Here is a 19,743-nt window from a genome sequence, read left to right on the forward strand (position 1 = left end):
AGGATGTGAATGTAACAGCACTGGAGAAGGTGTTTGCCTGGGATGAGGTGTTCTGGTTGTGATGGAGATTGGAAAAGTCTGGTCTTCTTTTGCCTGGAGCAGAGGAGATTAAGAGGGGACATGACTGAGATAGAGAAACATTATGAACAGTGTAAATAGGATAGGTCACAGGAATCATTTCCTCTTAACAGGGTGTATAAAACTAGAGGACAATGATGTAGGATATGCAGTAAAAGAGTGTGAGGTACCTGAAATGCCCTGCTGGAGAGAAAGCAGCGTCATTCACAGGTGTTCATAAGCACTTGAATTCAAGGCTCCGGGCCAAGTGCTGAAAGCCCATGATGGGCTGAATGGGCTGTTTCAATGCTTTATGATATGACAGTGGTGAGAGTTATGAGGAAGAGTTGGAGTGGGGAGAATCTTTAATTTTGGTGTTGGCACAAAATATATGCTGTTAGATCTACTGTTAAACAGGGAAGTCTGCAGTCGCTGTGATTGTAGTGCAATACACAAAAGAGTGGGAAAAATGTGGCAGGTCACACAGCATCTACAGGAAGCAAAGGGATATAGTCAATGTTTCTGGCCTGAGCCCCTCATGAGCAAAAATACAGGGAATATTGGTTTTATGCTTTTGCTTCCCATAGATGTTGCATGATTTGTTAAGTTTCTCCATGGTAATATTAGATCTTCTGCCTGTTGTGTGAAAACCATATAGATTTCCTTTTGATGAAAATCAGTGATACATTTTGCTCCCTCTCTGCATTAAAATCTCATTGGCTGCATATAGAATTAGGGTGAAGTTTGATCCATGCCCTGTGTTATATCAGCTGCTTGTGGAGGTGGAATTGTTGGGGATGGGCATCAAACTACGGCCTTTTTCTTAGGCCCGTTGCTATTTGATGATAATAGCTGGAAGTGCTTTAAATCAGCTGAAGGGTTTCAAAGTGAAATACTTCATGATCAAATTGTTTGCAAACATTCATTACATGGGCAAAAAGACTTGCTCTGTACCAAATACATAGTCCTTTTACATTAACTGGGATCAATAACTTCTGCTTGATGTGTGTAATCTAGTATATATTCAGGAGAGATAATCCAAGGAGCATTCAGAATAATTTAGTGGATAAAATACATGATCCAGCATAGACCTGACATGAGCATATAACAAGGGCATGAAGTTAATGGTTCTTTGAAGAAAAATCACACATTTGTTTATTAATTACACCAAGGTCTTCCTTCAAATGTTGTCAATCATGTTTTCACCTGCAAAACTTAAATGTGATGTCCAGGTAATAATTCTGAAATAAAACAAGAATGAATACTGACTGTCAAGATGAGCTGAATTCAATCAAAGCAAACTAGCAATTCCTGGCAGCTCACGTTCTTTTCCTCGTCAATCACCTCTGAAAGGTGGAAGGGAAAAAAAGCTGTTCTTGATCTCCCATGTTGTCTAATATGAGCACATCTATATTAATGCTGTCCATTGCCATACAAAGAAAGAACCTTATGGTATGGAAAGGAGGACTGGGTGCGCAAAGAATGGAGCAAAAAATATCTTTTGCCTTTCCCTAAAACCATAATATGTATTATTCAAGTTCATTTATTATCATCTAACTATTGTAACAGAGTATAGATATGTTTTTGGGAGATAAATTGAGACAAAGTTTGTTAGAGTAGGCTACATACAAACACTTCAAAACAGATCTTATTTAAAATACTGGAGCTCAGCTCATGCTAGACTTATCAAGACCTCAGAGCCTTTGAAAAAGCTTTAGAGAGTGCTCAAGAGACTTCACTAATGCATTGTTGTTTACAAAAAGCCAACAGATGAAAGAGCTTGTCAGAACTTCATTCTGTCTGGAAGGGAACTTGGTGTTCTAAGAGGGTTATGTGGTTTTGCAAGCAGAGAGAGTCAAACAGGCTTTCTCTCTGTGTGTGATAGAGAGAGAGAAAGACACACACACACACACAGATAAGTTCTACAGTTTTATAGCCAGCAACAGCAGCTGGGACTGGAACAGGACAAGCTGGCAAGCTTGTAGAAAAACCCCATTTGGAAGACAGGTTGTGAGTGCTGAGTTCAGCCTGGTCAAAGCCTTTGTGGTTCATGCAAGAAGAAAGGACTGGCTGTGTAATGTTTCACTTGAAATAAAAGAAATAAAAAGGCACTCTGTGGTGACCTGAAAGAAAGAGGTTATCATCTGGAGAACCCTGAGGGGGCACATTTCATCAGCAAGACCCTTGAGTGACTGATTAAAAAGTAATCAGTTGTAGGTGTCCTGCAACTGACAAGAACCTTCCTGAGTGGTAACCATTTACCTTCCAAGCACCAAAGTCTGGTGAACTTTATAAATGTTAAATTCTGTGCACAGTATAAGAATGGGCTTCAACCAGTGAACTTGGAGGAGTGAGAAGTGAGATTGGACTGTGAATCAAAGAACTCTTCTGAAGAGTTTTGCTCATTGAACTCAACCCGTCTGGTTGTGCGATCCTTCAGTTAGCAGTGTAGCCGCAGTTACAATCTCATCTTTACCTGCGAGCATGGTGTGAACGATAAATAAAGGTGACTTGACTTGAATGGTGTTCTAGTGCCTTGGTGGCACTTTCCGTCGCATCTGGGATGCGCGAACACCGGCCAGCATACTGGATATTGGGAGGAATATTTTTTATGTTACCTCTGGTCTGAAATTTAGATCACTAAAAAATAAAAAAAAATTAAAAAAAGATAAAAGTAAGAAATTTAAAAATTTAAAAATATATTAAAAAAATAAAAAAAGAACTCTTCTGAACTTGTACACATTACATAAACATGCACTTAGAATTAGAAGGGGTTAGGTAAGTTAAGTCAATAGTGATAAGTTAAACTGTGATTCTGTTTTCATGTTTAAAGATAATTTAAAGCAACTTTTGTTTAAGTAACCATTTGTCTTGGTGAATATCTATTGCTGCTGGGTTTATGGGTCCTCTGGGCTCGTAACACTATACATAGATATGGCTATACATCTGACTATACCATCAGATGAAGAAGTGTTTCTCCGGACCACAAATATACGTGCTTCATTAAAACTTTCAGTGCTAGATCCAACTCACTGGACAGTTCTGTACAGCAAGCTTCCTATTCTTGTCACCGCCCTGCTTCCTCTTGACTCGAGTGGCAACCTGGTCCCAGAGGTTGGATCCCGATCACAATGCAGCTCCTTCCTACCAAAAATACCAAGCTTCACAGCGGAAAAGTATTGGCAGCTGGTTGAAACACCTTCTGTCAAATGATGTTGATGACCAGAGTTTGTCTCAGGCATTCAAAAACAATATAAAAATATTAAACATTAATCACACTATTAAAAGGTTGAAAATTATTGAACAGCTAAATGTTAAAATATAAGCACAATTAAAAGTAATGGAAGCACAATTATACATGTAAGTTAGCTCATTTACAATAAGGTTAATGGTCTGAATAGTACCCATCACACTTGGATCCTTTCCTCCCCATTGTAACAGATTGAGTCTCTGAGCCTGTATCCAGTCTAACCTGCTTCAGGTTCAGCAGATTTCCCGATTTTGTTGATGGGAAGTTGCAGGAGGTTGTCCCTCTCCATAGGCAATTCAGTTTTGGAGTGCAGACTGAATGACATCAGTGATACTACTCAGGGTGTTTGGGTGAGTGGCCCTCAGTTGTGTTCAAGTTTGATGCTATCCATTATAAAAAATGTGTATTACTGCTTGTAGTGCCCTACCAGTAACCACAAAGACTAGGCTGAGGGAACAATAGGCTTTAATGTACAGAAGAACTTTGCTGGCCTGAATCCAAGTATAGGATTGGCGGGAAGGGAGAGGTGGCTCGACCTTTATGACCCAGGACTACAGGGGAGGAGTCATAGGGTATGAGTCATCAGTGGACGGGCCAGCTCCATATATACAGTAGTCAACCATAACTATATACAATGGACGAAACATATCACCACACTGCTTTAAAAGTACTAAAATTCCTTCTCATCGCTCAACAGGTATAATGGCAATACTCTTGTGACAAAGTATTTGATAAAGATATCAGAAAAATAACTTGGAGTAAGGCAAACAGCCTCTCAGGCCCGTGTTTTCATTTTCAAGAGGAGCCCTAAACTGCTCACAATACTCCAAGTGAGGTCTCACCAGTGCCTTATGAAGCCTCCACATCACATCCCTGCTCTTAATCTACATTCTACTCTTAAAATTAACACTAGCATTGCATTTGCCTTCTTCGTCACCGACTCAACCTCTAAGTTTACCTTCAGGCTATCCTGCACAAAGATGGCCAGGTCTTTTTGCATCTAGCTATTTTTAATTTTCTCCCCACAAAAAATAGTCTGCCATTTATTTTTGTTATGCCAAAGTGCATGGCCGGACACTCACTGACATTGTGTTTCATTTGCCACTTCTCTGCTCATTCTCCTAATCTGTCTAAGTCCCTCTGCAGCCTCCCTGTCTCCTCAATACTACCAACTCCTTCACCTCCATTCATTTTATCTGAAACTTGATCATAAACCCATTCATTCCATATTCCAAATTTTTAATATACAACATAAAAAGAAGCGGCCCCAACACTGACCCCTGTGGAACACCACTAGCAAGTGGGAGCCAACCAGAATAGGATCCCTCTATTCCAAAAGTTGGCTTCCTGCCAATCAACCAAAAACATGCTTCAATAAAACTTTCAGTGCCAGATCCAGTTCACTGGGCAGTTCTGTACAGCATGCTTCCCATTCTATACTATGGCTTCTTATCTTGTTAAGTAACCTCATATGAAGCACCTTATCAAAGGCCTTCTGAAAATCCAAATACATAACATCCAATGCACCTTCTTTATCTAGCCTACATGTCAGTTCTTTAAAGAATTCGAATAGGTTTGTCAAGCAAGATTTTCCATGCTGTCTTTGGTCTATCTTGTCATGTGCCTCCAAGTTCTCCATAACCTCATCCTTGACAATTGACTCCAAGATCTTCCCAACCACTGATGTCAGGCAAACCATTCTATACTTTCCTTTCTCCTGCCTCACTCCCTTCTTGAATAGTGGGATGACATTTGTGATTTTCCAGTACTCCGGGACCATATCAGAATCTATTGATTCCTGAAAGATCATCACCAATGCCTCCTCAATGTCTACCGCTGCTCCTTTGAGAACCTGAGGGTACAATCCATCTGGTCTCAGACACTTATTCACCCTGAGACCAGTCAGTTTTCTGAGCACCTTCTCCCTTAAAATAGTAGCTGCACTCACTTCCCTTTCCCAATACACTTCCCTTTCCCGATACCCTTCAACTTGTGGCGCACTATTCGCGCATTCCACCTTGAAGCCTGATGAAAAACATTCATTTAGTGCCTCTGCCATCTCCTCATCTCCCATTATTATTTCTCCAGCATAATTTTCTCATGGTCATACATCTACTCTCACCTCTCTTTAAATACTGGTACTTGAAGAAACTTTTTATATCTTCTTTGATGTTATTTGCTAGCCTATTTTCATACTTTATTTATTCCCTCCTTATGAGTTTTTAGTTACCTTCTGCAAGTTTTAAAAAAAATTCCCAATCCTCTATCTTACCGCTAATTTTTGCTTCCTTGAATGTCCTTTCTTTTGCTTTTACATTAGCTTTGACTTTCTTGTCAGGCACAGTTGAGACATGTTTCAATTTGAATATTTTCTATTTATTGATAGACATTTATCTGGCACCTTCCTCATTTCTTGCTGAAACTCCATCTATTGCTTCTCTGCCATCTTCCCTACTAGTGCCCCCTTCCAAACTACTTTAGCCAGTTCCTCTCTCATGCCAGTGTAATTCTCCATTGGAATACCAATACTGTACACAATTTTAGTTTCTCCTTGATAAATCTGAAATGGAACTCAATCACATTGTGATCACTGCACCCTTTGTGCTAAGATCTCTAATCAACATTGCTGCAATACACAACACCCAATCTAGTGCAGCCGATCCCCTCACGAGGATCTAAAAAGCCATCTGTAATGGAGAGGCAGCATTCACCACCACGTGGCACTGCTGCACTCCTGTTCGGAGATCACACTACCTGCCAATCAAGGTCAAAGACTCACCCCAAGCCATCAAGGTGACCCTTACAATTGGCCCAGGTGAATCATCTCAGTTCACCCCTGCCGAGCCCCTGCACTTGGCTTCGAGCCATTGGCCACAGCAACCAACTTATGATTGGCCCCCCCAGCTTTGCCCCCAGAACTATAAAGGACCATGTGCCCCTTTGTTCTTTGGACTCCTCGTGGCATGTATCACCTCTGTACTGGGTTGGGGTGAGTCTAGAGGCTAGGTAGCAGAGCTGTGTCTGCACTGGTCGGTCAAGGGGTGGGGCACATAATATCACCTTGATCTGATTGTTGAATGTGTATCCTTTTATAACTTCCCCAGTTTCTATCGGGTCCCCCTCGTCATCCGAAAGTGTATATTTACCCCCTGCGTATTGTGTATGTGTAGAAGTTTGCTTGACATATTGACCCTGTTGGCTCAATTTCATCCCTGAAATAAACATTGTACCTGCAGTTAACCTGTGGGACCCACATGAACCTGAACAACACCATCTTGTGTACTTTCTGCAAATCCAGACCCAACTTGGTTTTGCTAAACTACTTGCATGTTAAAATCCCCATGACTACCATAACATTGCCCTCCTGACATGCCTTTTCGATTTGCTGTTGTAATTTGTTGTCCACATCCTAGCTACTGTTTGGAGGTCTGTATACAACTGCCAACAGTGTCTTTTTATTGTTGCTATTTCTTAACTCCACCCACAAATATTCTTTTGCTTCTGATCCTATGTCACCTCTTTCTAAAGATTTAATGTTGTTCCTTACCAACAGAGCAACACCACCCCCTCTGCTTCTCTGCCTATCCTTTCAATGCACTGTGTATCCTTGGACATTAAGCTCCCAATGACATCCAATCTTTTGGCTATGAATCTGTGATAGCCACAACATCATACCTGCCAATCTGTAGCTGAACTAAAAGGTCACCCACTTTATTCCTTATGCTGTGTGCATTTAAATACAAAACCTTTAACTCTATATTTGTAGCTTTTGACTCGGTGTCCCTCCGTAACATTAGCAAACCTCCCCTCGAGTCCCACTTGTACAGGTCACAGATTTCCCAGAAATGGTTCCAATGATCCAAAAACTTGCAACCCTTCCCCCTGCACTATCTCCTCAGCAACATATTTGTCTGCAATATCTTCCTCTTCTGGCCTTCCCTAGCTCGTAGCACCAGGAGTAATCCAGAGATTGAGACCCGGGGAGGGGGGGTGTCCAGCCTCTTTCTGGTGCCAAGACCACCCAGGAGACAACACATTATCTTGTCATCTCTTTTGCGACCAAACGGGACCCAATAGTTAGGGGAACAGATAGGAGATTCTGCCTCTTGGGTCACTGATGTCTCTGAGCAGGTGCAAAGTATACTTATGGGGGAAGTTGAGCAGCCAGAGGTCGTGGTACATATTAGTACCAATGGCATAGGCAGGCGTGGGGTAGAGGTGCAGAAAGGTAAGTGTAAGGGGTTAGGAAAGAGGTTGAAGAGAAGGACTGCAAGGTGGTAATCTCTGAATTACTCCTGGTCTGATTCTGCCCTTCCCTTCTGAGGCTTAGTGCCGAACACAGTGCTATTGGTCTGGTTGCTGCCTGTTCCAGATAGGTCATCCCCCTCAGCAGTATCCAATGGAGTATACTTGTTGCGGAGTGGAGTGACCACAGGGGTACCCAGCACAGCCTGCATATTCCCTTTGTCAAGTGGAGAGGGGAAGACCAACACCAGCCTCCACATATTCCACCATCTACAACACGATCCCACCAGACATATCTCCCCACTACTTTCCTCTCCACTCTCTACAGGGACTGCTCCCTCCACGTATCACTCATTCACTCATCCTTTCCCACTAATCATTCCCCTTGGGACCTACCGCTGCATCTACAGGAAATGGCACACTTGTTCCAATGCCTCCTCCCTTACCCACCATTCGGGGCCCCCAAAATAGTCCTTCCAAGTGAAATGACACTTCATTTGCAGGGTTCATTTCCCATTTGTGGCCTCCCCTGTATTAAAGAGACTGGAAGTAGACTGGAAAATTGTTTCATTGAGCACCTTCGCTCTCTGACCGCTCCAATAGCGGAGACATCCCAGTAGCCAACTGTTTCAATTCCACACCCCATTCCCACACCAACATGTCTGTCCATGGCCTCATGGACTGTCAAATCTAGGCCACCCACAAATTGGAGGAACAACACCTAATATTCTGACTGAACAACCAGATGGCATTAACATTGACTTCTCTGTGTCCGTGAGGCTCCTCCCCTATTTTTCTCTCCCATTCCCTATCCTGTCTCCCATCCGCCAGCTCCCCATCCCCTTCTCTCTCCATTCTGAGAGCTACCCCCTCGCTGTATCACTATTTTGCTTTTTTTCTCTTCTGCCCACTCACCCATATCCACCCACATTGGCCTGTGCTCCTTACCTCCGCCTCGTCTTCTCTCCTTTTCCCAGCTTTTTTTTATTCAGGTGCCTGCCTACCTTTTCTCATATCTTGACAGAGGGCTCAGGCCCAAAAATGTGATTATATATTTTTGCTTCTTAATGGACACGACAAAACCTGCTGAGTTTCTCCAGCACTTTTGTGTATTACATTTCCCCAGTATGCTTTCTCTCAAAGCAGATGGTCTACAATTCCTCTCTCCCTAAAGCCCATTGATTATCTTCTATTACTGGAACATTTCACCATCTTCTACTATGAAAGCTGATCCAAAAAATGTGGTAATTTTTCCATTTCTAATTCCCTAATTCCAACCTCAATGGGACCTGAAACCCTCTGATTGTACCTTTGGATCTCCTACTCTCCACTCCATTTGTATATACTTTGCCAATTTATGGTCAGTTCCTATCTTCTGCCTCACAATTGTTCTTTGACATATTCTGCTGGGTTTTTTTTTACAAAAAAGATGTTCTAATAGTTCTCTTTCTTAAAAAGAAAAAAATGGCTCTTGACAAAACGTAACCAAGTGCCCAATATTTCCTATGAGAATGAATGTGGGAAGTTAGACACCAAGATAAATCATGTTCTCCTGAGTAACTACACTTCACTCAACTGAATGAATTTTCAGACACTGTATACATGTTTAATGAGAGCTGACCTTTTTCATTGCAATACTGCAGTACTCTAGATTAACCCAGTCTGGTTGAGAAATAACTGTGCTTTAGATGGAGAAGGCTTCACGTTAAATGAAAAGGAGAGCTTTCACTTAAGTACTATTTATTTCAACCGTTTCATTTGCACTCTCCACAACATTGTTTTGTGTCAGATATGGTGGGGACTATCCCAGTTAACCTTTGGTAACTACTGTGAAAGATCAGTGGCAACACATATCACGACTGAGATGTTTTGAAGGTTAACAAGATGCTACCTCATCCTTACGTTTGACCTTGATCAGACTCATTACAAATAACAAGGCTTCCACTGGTATCAAGTGAATGATCTTATGGTTTATTTTGATCTCCTTTAACTGACCGTTCTTCTCGTAAAATGAAGACATTTCTTTAATGATTTTTATTTGGCTCAATTCTGGAACTAATTCTCTATACGTTTAGCAAAGTTCCTGGAGCTCAGAATGCGCCAGCTACTTTTTACAAAGCTTTCAAGATCAAAAGATTATTCTAATAGAAAAATGTTTGCATTCGCAGTGTCCTTGCACCGTTACATTTCAGCGGATCTGATTGTAGATAGAAAGTTATTCCTTGGTTGAAGTAATTAGGGAGGTTTGTTGCTCTTTGAAATGTGACAGAAGCAGATGACCAGAGTATTTGAAACTCCATAATTCATCAAGAAGCATCGCACCAAAACATGCTCTGTGGGTTCTTAAATTGAACCTGTTTGTCTGCAAAATAAAATCCATTGGAACAGTTTTTATGTGGGATTTTAATTCCATCAGATTATGCCATTATCAAATTGTCTCTGGTTTCCATCCCTAGCTGGGACGTGGGATTAAAATAAAACTGAGAGCTCTGAAAATACTCAGCAGACCAGGTGGCATCATTGGAGAAAGAAATAAAGTTAATGTTTCAGAATGATGACTTTCATTAGAACCAGGAGAAGGGAAAAGATAAAGCAAGTCATAAGATGCAGGGAAAAGGGAAGAAAAGACAGGGTTGTGACAGGGTGGAAGGCAGGTGAGATTAGAAGGGTTGCCAGTGTAAGATGAAAGAGGGTGGTAATCATACAAATTTACTTAGAACAATTCCCAAGCATTGCAAGACCTTGTTGAACCATCCACTGGCACCATTTCATTCTGGAAGCTCATTTGCCCGTCAACTCATGCTGTCCACTTCATGCCCCAACAGCCTCCTTCCCTCTTCTACAAATTCCAACATGGGTTTCTTTCCAGACTATTCTTTAGAGGAGGAAGGACAGTCTGGGGAGAAACTATCTCTCACCTTCCAAATTGAATAGCTTCCTATCTTATTCAATTGTAATATCTTTCTCTGCTTTTCTTCCGTTTTCTTTCGGAGTTAATGCACAACAAATCTGGAGAAACTCAGCATGTGCCCCAGGGTCCTGAGGATATATCACTAACATTCTGGACCTGAACCCTTCATCAAGGTATGAGCAAAAACCAGGCAGGCATTTGAATAAAAAGGTGCATAGGCGGGGAAAGGAGGAGCAGGGGAGGAGCATGGGCCAACAGCCAAGAGTGGATATGAGAGAAAAGCTGAAAATTGATCAGAGGAAGGCAGAGCTGGAAAAAAAGGAGTCACAAGGTTGTGGAACAAGGGAGGTGAGGGTGGGGGGGGGAGGGGGGGATGTGGGAGGCCTCACGCAAACTGGAGGATTTGATGTTAATGGCATCGGTTGGGGAGGGCCCAGACATGTTCTTCCTCCAGTTTGTGAGTGGTCTCCAGTTGGCCAGTGCATGAGATCGTGGGTAGACATGTTGGCATGGGAATGGGGCGGGGCATTGAAATGGGTTGTCGCTGGGAGATTACAGCTGTCAGTGAGAAGGCACGACAGAGACAGAGGAATTGCAAGAAGGGGAGGGGTGTAATCAAGTTAACTGTGGGAGTTGATGGGTTTGTAGGAAATACTTTCCTGAATTTGCTACAAACCCACCAACTCTCACATTGGACAGAGGAAAGGTGCTCAACAAAGCAGTCACCCAGTCTGTTTCCAATCTCTCCAATTTATAGGAGGCCACAACGGGAGCACCTGATGTAGTAGATGACCCCTGTGATTCAAAAATGAAATGAATCATGCCCACTCCTTAACTACTCCATCACCTCAATGCTGCCTTGTCCCATTAATTCAAAGGACCATTTCCAGAGAAAACATGTTTTGGACCTCTCCAGCCTCTCTCACCAGTTTCATGATTTAGTGAATTCTTGGTTTATCACCTCCTGCCTACTTACATGACTTAGCTATTCACTTGTAGAGAGAACTCCTTCATGTGAAGAAGTGGCTCATTAATTCATTAAATATAATGCGGAACCAGTGCAGCTCTAATTTTAGGATAATTAGTTCTCATTTGAAGGTTTTACCATTTCCTGATATTTGTCACTGTCGAGGTCTCTGTGCTCACTTTCAGCTACACTCCTTCCTGGAAAAAATTATTCTGCATTCTTCTTTGTCAAAGTAATTCCTCTTCCATTACATCCTTCTCTTGCTTCAAACACTTCACAATCTTGTCAGCAACTCGGATAAAGAAAGAAAACACTTCTGGAGACCAAATTCAAATTTGAGTGAGGTTAAAAAAAATACTCTGTGATTCACATACAGCTGACTGACATTGTGCCCATAATAATCATACATCTGTTGGAACGTTTAACTGGTCTTCTCGCTCATTGCTTATTAGGTTCTGTGTGTTCTTGGCACTCTTAATATGTTGGGTATAAACTTCCTGTCTCACTCACTAAATCTCAGAAGAGATATCAGTCAGATATTTTTATGAGCAGCTAACAAGAGATAAGTATTGTCTAAACAGTGGACAAACTGCTTAAATGATACTCGATGTCTAATAACTGCTTCATATCCGAAATCTGCATTCGTTAGCCCTCGTTTTAGAAAACAGTAATGGAAGTTAGAATAGTCCTTGACTGCCTGTGGTAAAGATTCTAAAGGTATTTCATGATTTTGCTTTGAAATTGGCTGACTCTGCATTCAAATGGGAGCCATATCATGGTCAACATTCCTACCAATCTGGCTGTTTTGTGTAATCATTGCATGTTCAAGAAACCAGTTTTTCTCAAAGGCTCTGCAATGATCAGGTCCGAACAAAGATGGACATGCAGTAGAGCAACACTGGGCCTGATGTAACTGTGCTGTATCTGAACATAGACAATTCCTTTCGTCGTCGATGCTACTTGACCCATCGAGTTCCTCCAACTGTTCGCTTTTTTGAGCAGTAGAATTGCGAACATGTGGATTTATGTGGTTGAAAGTAGAACTGGATTATATTAATCCTGATATCACTCCTACTAATATTTTTGAAGAAGATTATGATTCTAATTTCCTTTGTAAAATGTCACTTCATCATTCATTGGCATTTTCATTTTCCCATCCAGAAACCTTAATGGGTGGCTATTAGGTTTTGAGATGATATTGCTATTTTGTTTCTGACTTTTTTTATTTAAAGAGATTGTAATCTCTTTATTTTTCTGCAATCCGGATTCGTGCTGTGTCCATCTTCATAAGCAGTCCTTCGCAGCTATGGGTGGTTTGCTTGCACTTCACTTCTCTGAGTTCTGAGCTGGCTGAGGAGGCCATCATGGGGACTGCAGAGTCTGCCTCTGGTGGAGAATGAGATGCCGTCAGTGGAGGTAGGCACTGTGCTTCTCCTGCCATTTTTGCTCTGGATCAAGGATCTCCATGGGTGTTCCTTCAACATTTACATTGAGCAAAGTATCAAAAATCTTGACAGTATCTTGGCGTTGTTATCAGTAACTATTTAACCAGCTGCCTATTGCAAATATTGAACCAAGCTAAAATTTGTCTTTCTGAATCTCGATTTCCTTTCTCTTAGTGGGATTGATCCAGCAGTTTCGTACTTCCCAAGGAGGAAGTTAGCCTATTAAGAAACATTTGTTTTCAATTTGAGAAAGTCTCTCAACTTTTTATTTTGCGCAAAGTAGCATCTTCCAAGCAATGGCACTGTAGTGATGAGGTTTTTCTTTCTTTGTCGCAGGTTTCTGACAGATGTGACTACGTCCTGGTGAATGGAAAAGAGATGCGGGGCAAAGTGAATGCCATTGTCAATTTTACTTACGAGCATCTGAGTGCACCCCTGGAAATCACTGTGTGGGTCCCTCGGCTTCCCCTTCAGATCGAGGTCTCTGACACTGAGCTCAGTCAGATCAAAGGATGGCGAGTCCCCATCATCCCTACCAAAAGGTATGAACCATGTGAAAATCTGCATTCCCTTCTGAATGATCTTTTTTCCCCCTTTCAGGTTTAAAACAGATTTTAAGAAGGGGGTAGATAAGGTAAATAAGTAATCAGATCCTTTTCTCCTAGAGTAGGTGAATCTAAAACTAGAAGGCATAAATTTAAGATGGAAGGGGCACTTTCTTCAGACAGAGGGTGGTGAGTGTATGGAAGAAGTTGCCGAAGGAAGTGGGAACAGTTGTTATATTCAAAAGTCATTTAGATGGGTACATTGAGAGAAAAAGATTTAGAATGTAGGCAAATTGGACTTGCTAGGTTGGCATGGACAAGATGGGCTGATGGGCCTGTTTTTACACTGCAGAACTCCATGTGCACTAAAAAATTACTTGTGCACTAAAAAATAAAACCTCCAGTTCAGTCCTGTGTTCAAAGTTCAAATTTTGGACGTATGGCCAGAGTACATACATGACATCACATACAGGCCTGAAATTCCTTTGCCTGTGGGCCAGGCAGAATTTCTAATTACCAGTAGCTGTAAATTGTATTTTTTTAAAAATAAATGAATGTAAAAAAATAAATATAGGCAAAGGAAATAAATGTGAACAAATTCCTGTGCAAATACAGAAAATAAATATTCAGTAATAAATAATGAGCCAAGTAAGAGTCTGTGGCAGCTACTACGGTAGAGCTACTGAAGTAATACAAAAACACACGCCAGATTAGTCAACTGAAGACTGATTTATTCAGGTTTTACAGGCTTCTTTTATATACTGCATGTCCCAGGCTCCACAGGACAAGGTGGGACATCACTACGAGTTTGCTGCCGATCCATAGGACCGGCAGGTTTGAATCTAGCCTTGTGAGTGTCCCGCGCCTTCCGGCTGGAGACTCAGCATCTCGACGTGCCATTCCTCAGCACTCAGTATCTCTCGTGTGTGGTCCATTAGGTGAGTATGTAGCCATCCATATTATGGTTCCGCACGCCCGCAGAACCGTGCCAGCGACAGTTCGCGATACTGCGCTGTGCGCCCACTTGGCCCACTACATGGCCGCTACAAGTCCTTAAATGAATTTCTGAAAGAGTCTGTTGTTCAGAAGTCTGATGGTTGAGGGGTAACATCTATTCCTGAATCTGGAGGTACGGCTATTGTGGCACCTTTACCTCTTCCCTGATTGGCAGCAGGAAGTACAGAGCACATCCTGTGTGGTGTGGATCCTGGATGTTTGCTGCTGCTCCCCGACAGCAGAGTTCTATGTAGGCGTGCTGGGCTGTATCCACTACCTATTGCAGGGCTTTTCCTTCAGAGGTATTGGTGGCCTCATACCAGGCCATGATGTAGCTGGTCAGCACGCTTTCCACTACACATATGGAGAAGTTTGCCAAATTTCTGATGAGTTGCTGAATCTCCGCAAACTCCTGAGGAAGTAAAGGCACTGACGGGATTGTTATGCATAGAAACTGTACACCACAGATTGGTCTGCCAGGGAGGTCCACACTGGGCCCCAAGCCATCCACCTCAATTCATGTTTACCTCACCTATGAGCATTTTTCTTCGGTCTATAACAGGATTCCTCTTAATTGCATTTTTGCCAGTCTACCCCAAATACAAATTTCACGTTCTAATAAATAGCTGAGTTAAAGAGGTTTCTCACTTGTTATTCATGACGGTTCAACTTGTTATTCATGTATACCAACCTTCATTTGAAGTGAATCCAGGAATACATTGAATACTAGTGGCCCCACTGCATGCCTTTGGACATCTATTGTCAGTATTATCTGCTGACACAAGGATCCAGATTACAAATTGCACACACAACCCAGGCACTGTGCAATTGAACTATATCTCAACCTTGATCATATTGGCACACAGAAGCCTTGAGCTGTATAATAGACGTTCTAGCTCCTTGCAGATGGGAATTTAAATTCACATTGAAGTGGCGATGTAGATAAGGTAGAGATCAAGTTATTCTGCATGTGGGGCAGGAAGTAAACACGACAAAGACAAAAGATTTTAAATCCATTCTTGAAACAAACAAGAGGTGCCAAGATTTCACATCATTACCTCAGTCTGAGCACTTGTCTGCGGGGGGTGGTGAGAATGGAGCTTTTACGACAACTCTGAAGACAAATATCTCTGGATTTTTTTTGGACTATGCTTTTGCTTTATGTAGTGTGATTGCAACTCCCAGGTGCTGAACAGGAACCCACAAGAGACAGCAAAGGCTGGGATCTCTTGAGTGAAATAGAATCTGCTGGAGGCACCCACTGCTGCTCGAACCCCACCCCCTGAGTTCCTCCAGCAGATTGTTTTGTCCCAGGTATCTCACAATTTATTTGCTTCTATCTTTTATTAAAAAAAGCTTGCAATTTAAAGTTAATTCAACCATTTGCAGTGTTCTGTTACATTTGGTGTATACATTATGTCTGAAACTTTGCCAAGAAATGGTAGTCATTTTTAGATTATGCCCTTAAATGGAAATTATTACTCAACACTAATTAATTCTTGCAACACTACATGTTCCAAGCGAATTAGTTTTTTTTAATAGTAATTAAGCTTCAATGTTCCTTTATTGTCTTGTACAATTTAGTTCAGATTTATTGTCAGAGTACATACATGACATCACATTTCACCTTGAGATACTTATTCCTGTGTGCAAGGCAGAATTTCGGCTTAAAATGTAAACTGTACTCAAGAAAAAAAGAAATGTATACAAAAGAAAGCAAAGAAAGAAAGAAGTGTAAGCAAACTCTCTGTGCAAGACAGAAAAAATAAATTTTCAGTAATAAATAATGTGCAAAGAAAGTTAAGAGTCCTTAAAAGAGTCCCTGATTGAGTTTGTCGTTGAGGAGTCTGATGGTGGAGGGGTAGCAGTTGTTCTTTAACCTGGTAGTGTGAGTCTTGCAGCACCTAGACCTTTTTCCTGACAGCAGCAATGAGAACAGAGCTTGTCCTGGAGGGTAAGGATCCTTGATGATTGCTACCCCTCCACCATCAACTCCTCCATAACAAACTCAATCAGAGACTCATTTAAGGACTCTTACTTCCATTTTATTTATTTTGAACATTTATTTTCTGCATTGCAAATTTTGTATGCACTCCTTCTTTGTTTACATTTCTCTCTTCTGCATACATCTCTTCTTGAGTACAGTTTTATCCTCCATTGATAAGTGGAAATGTTGCCTGCCCTCGGGAAAAAGAATCACAGGCTTGTATGTAATATCATGTATGTACTCTAGCAGTAAATCTGAACTTTGATCTCTGATGGCAGCATTCCATGTAGATATATCTCGCTGGTGGAGAGAGTTTTACCTGTGATGTACTGGGCTATGTCCACCACCTTTTGCAGGGTTTTCTGCTCTGGTATTGGTCCCCCCCTATGAAGCCATGTCACACACTTTCCACTATTCATCAGAAAAGGTTTGCCATGGTTTCCAAAGTCATACTGAGCCTCCACCATCTCCTGAGTATGTTGGGTCCAGGAAAGGTCCCCCAAGATGGTGTCTTGCACAAAAGCAGGTAGAATTAGTCTGGCACCCCTACCAAGACGAGAAAGAAGGGCAAAAGAGAGTCCCTTGATTAATGCAAGTGTATTTGCATCCACCATCTCTGGCCTCGTCCTATGCTCTCATAACCTCCATAGCTGCATGGCCTCCTGTCTGTCCCAGTGGTGAAGCTAACCAGGCATCCTGGTCACCTTCATTGCTCCCTGGTTCTGGACCCGTGACACAGTTTGAAAGCTGTCAAGTTTCAAAATAAGAAAAGTCTGCCAATCACAGTCAGGCAGAATGCTCACGTTCCTTTCTGGTCATATCACACAGAAGTAGCACCGACTGCTAAATAGTCAGCAGGTGGGACATCTGCTGAAATTTATTAGTTCCCCCTCCTGAGCGCAGACTATTGTGCTGTGGCCTAGGATGGAGGGGAGAAGAGAATGTTGGGAGTCGGTGGAGATTGGTTGCAGAAGAAGAATGAAAAGCAAAAGCTCATTGACATGATTGTGCTTGTGCATTGACGTTCTTGAACAAGTGCACAATCTTACTGGCACTGTGGGCACGTTCTTGGCTGAGTGAATCAGCACATTTACCTAGGCCTGTTTTCTCACATGATGTCCATGGAAAAGAACATATTGGACAAGGTGACGCTTTGCTTCCTGTAAAAGCAATGTTTTTAAAATTACTTTGGTTTAAAAGAATTGATTAGTTGGAGAATAAAAGTAACTGTCAATGCTCCAAGTTGCTCAGACCAGTGATTCCACATCTAATTGATGTCAAAATGTTGGGGCCTTATTTATATTTAAAAAATCAATGCCCATATAATGATGTTTAATATTTCCACACAGAATAAAATATTGGTTGTTAAAATCTGCTTTTATTTCAGCCATAAATTGCCTCTTTGTCATGTGAAATATGTCTGTCTTTTCTCTCCAAACACTACTAGACTTAATCACAGGACATGTTTGTGTTGTTTACCAATCTTGTAATGTTTGTTTAGTTTCTGCTCAAGTAAACTAAATTACATTGGCTCTCTCCATAGCTCCTAGGCATAATGAGCCATTTTCTTTCAACCTGTGCAGCACAGAGTAGAGAATTCCAGTTCAGTAACACTTTCTCTGAAAGGTTAGGTTGACAATGTTAGGTCTGAATAAGGGAAGGTGCAAGTTAAGAAATTGCAATGAAGATTGGTTCTCACTCATTGTGCAGTGACATAATAGTATTTGGAAATGAGCCGATCTTGCGATGCTATTAAGTATAGCCTTCATGATATCTTGATAACATTATTGGCTACATACCAAAGATGTATCCATTATGGAACAAACAATGAGACATTGGAGGAACTCAGGGGGCCAGGCAGTATCCATGGACCGAAATGGTCAGTCAATGTTTCTCTACATCGGAGAGACTGGGTGCAGATTGGGAGATCGCTTCGCTGAGATCCTTGGCTTCGTCTGCACCAGTGACAGAGACCTCCCAGTAGCCAACCATTTCAGTTCTGTATCACACTCCCATACTTGCATGTCTGTCTATGGTCTTATGTACAATCCCACCAAGACCACCTGCAAATTGGAGGAACAGCACCTGATTTTCCATCTGGACACTATCCAGCCAGATGGCATCAACATCGACTTTTCTGGTCTCTGCTAACATGCTCACCTCTTTCCCCTCCCTCCTTCCCTTCCCCTTTCCAATTCTTCCTCCCTTCCCCACCCATCCCACCTCCCCTTGACCTCTGCTGTCCCCTCCCTCCCTTCTCCACCTATCACCACCTGCCTTCGTGGCACCTCCTCCACCCCCCCCCCCCACCCCTTACTCTTTTGCTCGGATGCCTGTTGACATTTTTCCATACCTTGTCTGAAAGCCCAAAACGTTGGTTCTATACTTTTACCTTTGCTATATAAAGGATACTGTTTGACCTGCTGAGTTTCTCCAGCATCATGGATTTTGACATCAATGTTTCAGGTCAGGACCATTTAAAAGGGGGATGATATTACACATAAGAAGCTGGGGAGCAGCCAAGAGGTGATAAGGTATTTGACGGAAGGTGCATGAAGTGGAGAAACGTGTAGAAGGAGACACGATTGTTGGGAAGGAGGAACTTCAGTATCTCAGTGTTCACTCACGATTCCAGCATCTGTAATTCTTGTGTTTGTGCCTCCATTACTGCATATGCAAAGTAGTTTTTGCAGATGATGCCGCTTTAGTTGCCCATACAGAGCCAGCTCTTCAGCGCTTGACGTCCTGCTTTGCGGAAACTGCCAAAATGTTTGGCCTGGAAGTCAGCCTGAAGAAAACTGAGGTCCTCCATCAGCCAGCTCCCCACCATGACTACCAGCCCCCCCCACATCTCCATCGGGTACACAAAACTCAAAACGGTCAACCAGTTTACCTATCTCGGCTGCACCATTTCATCAGATGCAAGGATCGACAATGAGATAGACAACAGACTCGCCAAGGCAAATAGCGCCTTTGGAAGACTACACAAAAGAGTCTGGAAAAACAACCAACTGAAAAACCTCACAAAGATAAGCGTATACAGAGCCGTTGTCATACCCACACTCCTGTTTGGCTCCGAATCATGGGTCCTCTACCGGCACCACCTACGGCTCCTAGAACGCTTCCACCAGCGTTGTCTCCGCTCCATCCTCAACATCCATTGGAGCGCTTACACCCCTAACGTCGAAGTACTCGAGATGGCAGAGGTCGACAGCATCGAGTCCACGCTGCTGAAGATCCAGCTGCGCTGGATGGGTCACGTCTCCAGAATGGAGGACCATCGCCTTCCCAAGATCGTGTTATATGGCGAGCTCGCCACTGGCCACCGTGACAGATGTGC

At 42.3% G+C, this 19,743-nt stretch overlaps 1 protein-coding gene across 3 annotated transcripts in view; it reads left to right on the forward strand.

Moving 5' to 3' along the window:
• The window catches only part of LOC138761309 (transmembrane protein 132C), a 988,143-nt gene that overhangs the window by 782,040 nt on the left and 186,360 nt on the right, over positions 1-19,743 (forward strand). For all 3 annotated transcript variants that reach the window (XM_069933208.1, XM_069933210.1, XM_069933209.1), the window contains exon 5: positions 13,212-13,417. In XM_069933208.1, the coding sequence (XP_069789309.1) occupies positions 13,212-13,417 (206 nt within the window). The remainder of the gene's footprint in view (positions 1-13,211; positions 13,418-19,743) is intronic.

Source organism: Narcine bancroftii, chromosome 4 (assembly GCF_036971445.1).
Source record: "Narcine bancroftii isolate sNarBan1 chromosome 4, sNarBan1.hap1, whole genome shotgun sequence".
NCBI classification, from domain to species: Eukaryota; Metazoa; Chordata; class Chondrichthyes; order Torpediniformes; family Narcinidae; genus Narcine; species Narcine bancroftii.